Source organism: Bidens hawaiensis, unplaced genomic scaffold, assembly GCF_021521415.1.
Source record: "Bidens hawaiensis isolate Kalapana, Puna unplaced genomic scaffold, B.hawaiensis_p1.1 tig00006397_1, whole genome shotgun sequence".
In the NCBI taxonomy this organism is placed as follows: domain Eukaryota; kingdom Viridiplantae; phylum Streptophyta; class Magnoliopsida; order Asterales; family Asteraceae; genus Bidens; species Bidens hawaiensis.
Window position 1 is genome coordinate 1,032,663 of NW_027491434.1, and position 6,965 is coordinate 1,039,627.

Genomic DNA, 6,965 nt, shown 5'->3' on the forward strand with positions numbered 1-6,965 from the left:
AGCTGAAATGTTGCAACTTCGCGTATCGCGAACATGCACTGGCTATGCTGAGTCACCGCGTAGGCGTGCCACGTGTCACGCATGCAGAAGTGTAACTTCGCGTATCGCGAAGATGCTCCAAAGGTTCAAGTCTTTTGTCTTTCGCATAGCGCGAAGATGCCTGATCTGCAACTTCGCGTATCGCGAAGATGCAAGTTTTAGATTTTCACTTTTAGTCCTTGTACTATTCAAAAATACTAAAGCGGCCCTTATGCGGCTCGCGGCGATGCGAGCGTGCGAAGTGCAAAGTGCGCAATCAAAACGCCACATTACGCCCATCGCCCAAGTCCGAGTCCGTGTCCGTGCGCGTGCGCGTCGGGTGATTCGCACCCTCCGCTAAGACTATGGAGAGTGGTTAGCCACATTAAAACATTTATATGGAAACTTGCTTTCATTTATTTGTTTGTTTCTATGTGTGATGAAGCTTTTCTTCCTTATTTATACTCGTGGGGAATGCTTCCCTTTTCTTCCATCTTTCATGTGGGATGGATTTTTCTTATTTCCTTAACATAAGAATGCTTTGTTTTTCTTATCTCATTTTTCCCATTACTTGCCTTTGAAATTATTTTTAATCCTTCAACTTTCAAAGTTGACATATTTGGTCCACAATAAATATGGGTTTTTCCTATATGTTACAGAAGGAGTTTTGCTTGATAATGTTCTTGTGTAGCTAACCACTCTCACTAGTCCTAGCGGAGGGGTGTGAAGCACCCGACGCGCACGCGCACGGGCTCGAGCACGGGCTCGGGTGAAGGGCGATGGGCGCAATGTGGCGCTTTGATAGCGCACTTTGCACTTCGCACGCTCGCAACGCCTGCGAGCCGCTTAAGAGCCGCCTTTGTATTTTTGGATGATGAGAGAAAATCAAAATACGGCAAGTTACTAAAAGATCAGGGACTAAAAATGAACAGATTGGAAATTTTTCATCTTCGCGATACGCGAAGAATCTGAGTTGCATCTTCGCGATACGCGAAGATGCAGGACACGTCACGGACACGTGGCGACACGTGGCAAGCCTACGCGATGACTCACCTAAGCTAGTGCACATTCGCGATACGCGAAGATGCACAGATTCAGGCTATAAATAGGCAGCCATGGGGATGAAGTCTCCATCACATCACACACACTTTACCTCGGTTTTCGTGCCATAGTCCCGACAATTCCGACACGTTAATTGTCTAGAAGTACGTGCAAGTAGGACTGCTGCCCACGGGAAGTTTAAGTATTCCGTATAGACAAGCCATACCAGGTAGGGGTTCTGCCCGATTATTTTATTATATATGGCTTAGACCCTAGTCAGGGGTATAGTCTATATCTTGATAAGTTAATAAGTGAAATATAGCTTTCATAAAATAAGGTTATGAATAAAATATTATTCTTTATTATAAAGATATTTCTCATGAATGAAGAAATGGGATATATATACGTTTCTTCATGATAAAGAAACGTGGTATATATATGTTTTATAAAGAAATGAATGTCAAGGTAAAGGTTATGCAAATAGACTATGGTCTAAAGCTAGATCATAGATCTAGTTATTTATAGAATGTTATTCTCGTACTATAGGTCCGGGATAAAGATCAGGCATTTATCAGTGAGATACATTGTTTATAAGGTGAATATGTCCAACCTTTTTACATGTTTTATGACGTGAATACGTCTATGTACTATTTTAAAATTTTACTATGGAAGGTTATCCATAGATAAATAGTCAGAAAAGATTTATATGAGGATTGGTACGAATTCTCTATGTTTATGAAATTTTTACTCTTATAAACTATGGACTGTTATCCATATGTAAAGAGCTATGAAAGTATTTGCATGAGTGTTGGTTCAAATCCTCTAAAAACGTTTTGATACAAGGTAGTACTAAACACTCAGGCTAAAATACATATGTCTGGATCCATACATAAATGCTTTGTAGCGGGCACACTACAAACATACTGACCATGAGGCAAGTGACTGTCTCTAGGGCGAGTGAAGTCCGATTATGTGGTCTATTGGTATTTTTAGTTCCGATGAGATAGGATGAGGCCCACTGAGTCGTTAAACATTATTGGTGTTGTATCATAACGAAGGTGATATCGTATATGATTTATGTTATGACAAATTTTGAAAACATTAAATGGTTCAGTTGCAAAAAATAATTTTTTTGAATAAAAGTCGCATAACTGACCAAACCTTAAGAACGATTTTGACACTTTACTCTCTGACAAAATATAAAAGTTGGATTATTTATTTACAATTTGTCTGTTATTAAGAACGATTTTGACACTTTACTCTCTGACAAAATATAAAAGTTGGATTATTTATTTAGAATTTGCCTGTTATTAAAAGATTATAAAAAAGGTAAATATTCTTATTTAACTTCGTGCAACACGAATCAAATAATCCGTGAGTCAATTGAGAGTCAAACCCCCACTCATCTTCGTTCGTTGGTTAGGGTTTACTTTGCACTGAACCATGAAGCTCGCATGGCTCCGATCACTCGAAACCGCTCACGTCGACTGCGTCTGGACCTGCGCGTGGCTCCCGTCCACCAACCTCCTCCTCACCGGATCTCTCGACGAGTCCGTCAAGCTCTGGAATCCGGACGACCTATCACTCGTCCGTACGAACACCGGCCACTGTTTAGGCGTTGTTTCCGTTGCCGCGCATCCGTCCGGGAAGATCGCGGCGTCGGCGTCGCTGGATAGCTTTATTCGAGTGTTTGATGTGGAGTCCAATGTTACGATTGCCACGCTTGAGGCGCCGCCGTCCGAAGTCTGGCAGATGCAGTTTGATCCTAGGGTATGGTTATGGATTATTATTACTGATTATTATTATTATTATGTTGTGCTGTTATTGTTTGTTAGGTGTAGGTTTAGGTTTAGATGTTAAGAGTTTGTATACCTAGGGATGTAAATGAACCAAATCGAAGAAGGTCTTGTTCATAGGAATATAAATGAACACAAACCAAATGAGGTCTTGTTCGTTTTGGTTTAAGTTTAGTGTTTACGTTTTAGAGTTTGTATAGCTACTTATCTAGGGGTGTAAATGAACCAAACCGAATGAGGTCTTGTTTGTAGGAATGTAAATGAAAAAATGTACGGTTTGGCGGAATTTTTGTTTATTTAATAAATATAAACGAACATGAGCACGCGCTTTGTTCGTTTATTTATGTTCACGAACATTTGTTTTCGTTTGTTTTCGTTTGTTTTCGTTTATGGTTCTCCCATGGTTGTTAATAACGCTCATAGAGTAACGAAGCCCTCATTCATTTCAGGTTTTTTTTTGTTTTAATAAATAAACGAACATGAGGACACGTTTTGTTTGTTCATTTATGTTTCACGAGCGTTTGTTTATTTGCTTTTGTTTATGTGTCTTCCATGGTTGTTAATACTTAATAGTCCTCATAGCGAGTGATCTATCGGATGGCATAGCAAAGCACTCATTCATCGATATAATATCCATATAAAGTATTTCTAAAATTTTCCTCTAGTGTATCGCTTAACATTAAATAGTGTCCGCCATTTTATCGCAACGTAGCGTATAGGTAGCTTATTGCTGCTGTCCGCTATTGGCTATTAACAACTATGGTTTCTCAATGATTATACCTTAGTAATTAGGAAAATTTCTAAAATAGTTATCTTGACCTAAGAAGTCTCCAAAATAGGCATATAATTGTCTCTTTTAAAACCTGTCATTGTCAAAGGCATAGCTGTCAATAGCGAATAGCGGACGATAGCGACAAGCTACCTATACGTTACGTGGCGATAGCAATGAAATAGCGGTTGCTATTTCAAGTATAGCGATACACTAGAACTAAATTTTTTTAGAAATATTTGACATGCATATTTTATCATAAATCCGGTAAATATGGTAGAAGATTTGCTTCTTTTATCAATCTTGAAACAAAAAAATCTAGATACGCTTCCTTTTCAATAGCTATCTATATTTATCCAAAAAAGAAAACCCAAATCCCTTATGTTTCTGCTATGGAGTCGCCAAAATCAAATTGTGGCATATCGGTGCTTCCCTATGCCGTTCGCTATAGCTGGCGCTATGATAGCTATTAACAACTATGGTCAAAATAGTTGCGCTCCAATGTAACCTAAATGCCGGAGGAGCGGCTCCCCTTTAGTCGTAGCACAATTTGGCACCTTTCAGGACACATGTCAGGAAATGGTTTTGGCACGTCAGTCTTTCATATTTTTTTGTGTTGGCCCAAATGGTGCCTAGTAGAGCCTAACAGGTTATGTGTCCATATGTGATTGGCCTATTTGGTAATGTCTAGTTTTGAAGGTGAAAATTCTATTTGGATATTTGTTTGATAAAATGACTATCTTAGAAGTTTTCCCTAATATTTGATCTTAATTGTTTGCTTTGTGCTCTAATAATTGAAACTCTTTTTGGCTACTAATTATCTGTAAAACATTCATGTAATTGTGTATGACAGGGTACCACTCTTGCTGTTGCTGGAGGAAGTAGTGCATCAATCAAACTATGGGATACTGCAGAATGGAAACTGATATCAACTTTATCAATTCCTCGACCCGAAGGCTCAAAGCCCTCTGATAAAGGAAACAGCAAGAAGTTTGTTCTCTCTGTTGCATGGAGCCCAAGTGGAAGACAGCTGGCATGTGGGTCCATGGACGGTTCAATATCTGTATTTGATGTGCAACGGGCCAAGTTTCTTCACCACCTTGAAGGCCACACAATGCCTGTTCGGTCTCTTGCATATTCGCCTCTAGACCCGAGAGTTCTTGTTTCAGGCTCAGACGATGAGTGCATCAACATGTATGATGCAGAAGGAAAAACACTGTTTTCATCAATGTCGGGTCATTCTAGTTGGGTTTTGAGCGTTGACGTGAGCCCAGATGGTGCAGCGATTGCATCAGGGTCGAGTGACAGAACCGTGAAGCTATGGGACCCGAAAATGAGGGCGGCGGTTCAGACCATGACTAACCATACGGACCAGGTTTGGGGGGTGAAGTTTGAAGCTGGTGGTGGTGGAGCTAGAGGGAGTCTGCTTGCGAGTGTATCAGATGATAAAAGCATCTCGTTATACAATTATTCTTAAATGGTTAGTATTTCTATATTTAATCTTTGTTCTATTTTTTTCTTTTTTTGTTGTGAGCTGGAAAATGTTACTGGAGATTTAATGGGAAACTGTATGATTACAGTTGTTTTCTATGAATAGTGTAAACATCTTGAGATTTAATGGGAAACATCTTGATGTTTTAGTAAATGCTATTAATTATGCCAATTGTGTAGTCTGTGATTTGGGCCCAAACTTGACTTAGACGGCTATTGATTATGAGGCAGTGAATCTCATCAAGGACAATGAGGTTCCAAAATACTACGTGTTATGAAAATCTTGCTTTGGTTAAAGGGCATGATGCATACTTGGTATGTATCAGGCAACCTATTTTGTATGTGTTCAAGATAACTATGATTCATTGTTGCGATGGCAGTAATGCGCTTCTCGTGTACTGATGTACTTGGTTGTACTAAATGAACATATGTATATGTATGTTCAGGACTGAACATGAAAATGCTTTTAAAACATGCTCCAACTTATTTTTGGGGTGTCCAACTTAGACATGCAAATTTGCCGGTGCATTCAACCTTGCTTGTATACTAGTTTCCAGTTCTTCTCTTATGTGCAGGGTAGACTAGTTTGATAGCTCACAAGGCTCATATCCTTGAGTCCTTGTGGTCACGGGTTCAAATTCGGTCTCCGTAATACTTTGTCAAAAAAAAAGTTGTTTTTTTATTTTTACATCTGGTAATTAGTTAACACTTTCACATGGTTTGAGCTTCTAGAATATGACGCTTAAGGCTTTTTATTTGAGTGTATCGAACAGCCCAATGAATTGGGATTTTCCTATTATGCCAATTTTAGGTTCATGATAAACTTCTAGATTACATAGATGCAACACTAACAGGTATTATCTATATAGAGTAAAGTAGAAAGTTGGTGCTACAACTTGCATTTGATAAAGTTTTATTTTTAGTATATAAAACATATTTTTTCAAAACAAACATAAGTTAAGTATTGGAAGGGTAGTTATTATATGTTTGTTTCTAGGCCTTGACCCGGGTTCAACCCTTGGTAACAGGAAATGGTGGATAATGTTTAGATTTTTTTGTCAACGTCATTTTAGTGCTGAAAGCTTATGTTACTGTGATCACTATGATATTGTGCTTGATACTGTTATCAACCGAACCAAAGAAACCTTGCAGAATCTTTGTTTGGAGTTGGAATGCCCACAGAACTATACACTTGCCCCTGAATCAAGCAAGCAGATAAAAGCATAAGCACATTATTATTATTATTATTATTATTATTATTATTATTATTATTATTATTATTATTATTATTATTATTATTATTATTATTATTATTATTATACAACAATCGAAAGTTTTGTGTTGAACCACTTAACAACATCTTATTGGAGCAAGGCTTGGTTTTTGTTTTTTTTTTGTTTTTGGTTTGGATTTTTGTTTTAGTTATGGTTCGTAATGAACGGTACAAAACTGACCGAATACCATTTTTTGTTTTAGTTCTGATATCGCAACAAACATGACAAAAACCGATCGAATTCACGCAAACTCAACGCGCTTTGTTTTAGTTCTAATACCGTAATGAATAGAACCGAGCAAAAGATATTTTTTTTAGTTCCGGTACCGTAACAAACATGACGAAAACCAACCGAATTTGCGTAGATTCAATGCCCAGGATCGACAACGGTCAGGTTTTACCAACGCTCGAGTTTTACCTACCAACGCTACCCCATTAGTTCACCTCAGTTTTTATAATTTTGTTATCTTATTTTATTTTTTTTGTTTTAGCTCGGGTACAATAACGTACGTAATCAAAACCGGCCGGACTTGTGTCGATAGACTGCGACAACGTTTGGGACTGATAACACTTGGGT

General features: G+C 38.2%; 1 protein-coding gene across 1 annotated transcript; it reads left to right on the plus strand.

Annotated features, from left to right (window-relative positions):
* Positions 1-2,496: 2,496 nt before the first annotated feature.
* LOC143632555 (WD repeat-containing protein VIP3-like) lies at positions 2,497-5,226 on the plus strand. The gene is made up of 2 exons (XM_077101043.1): positions 2,497-2,829; positions 4,478-5,226. The coding sequence occupies exons 1-2, from the start codon at positions 2,503-2,505 to the stop codon at positions 5,099-5,101; spliced, it is 951 nt and encodes a 316-aa protein (XP_076957158.1). The 5' UTR covers positions 2,497-2,502; the 3' UTR covers positions 5,102-5,226.
* The last annotated feature ends 1,739 nt before the right edge of the window (positions 5,227-6,965 follow it).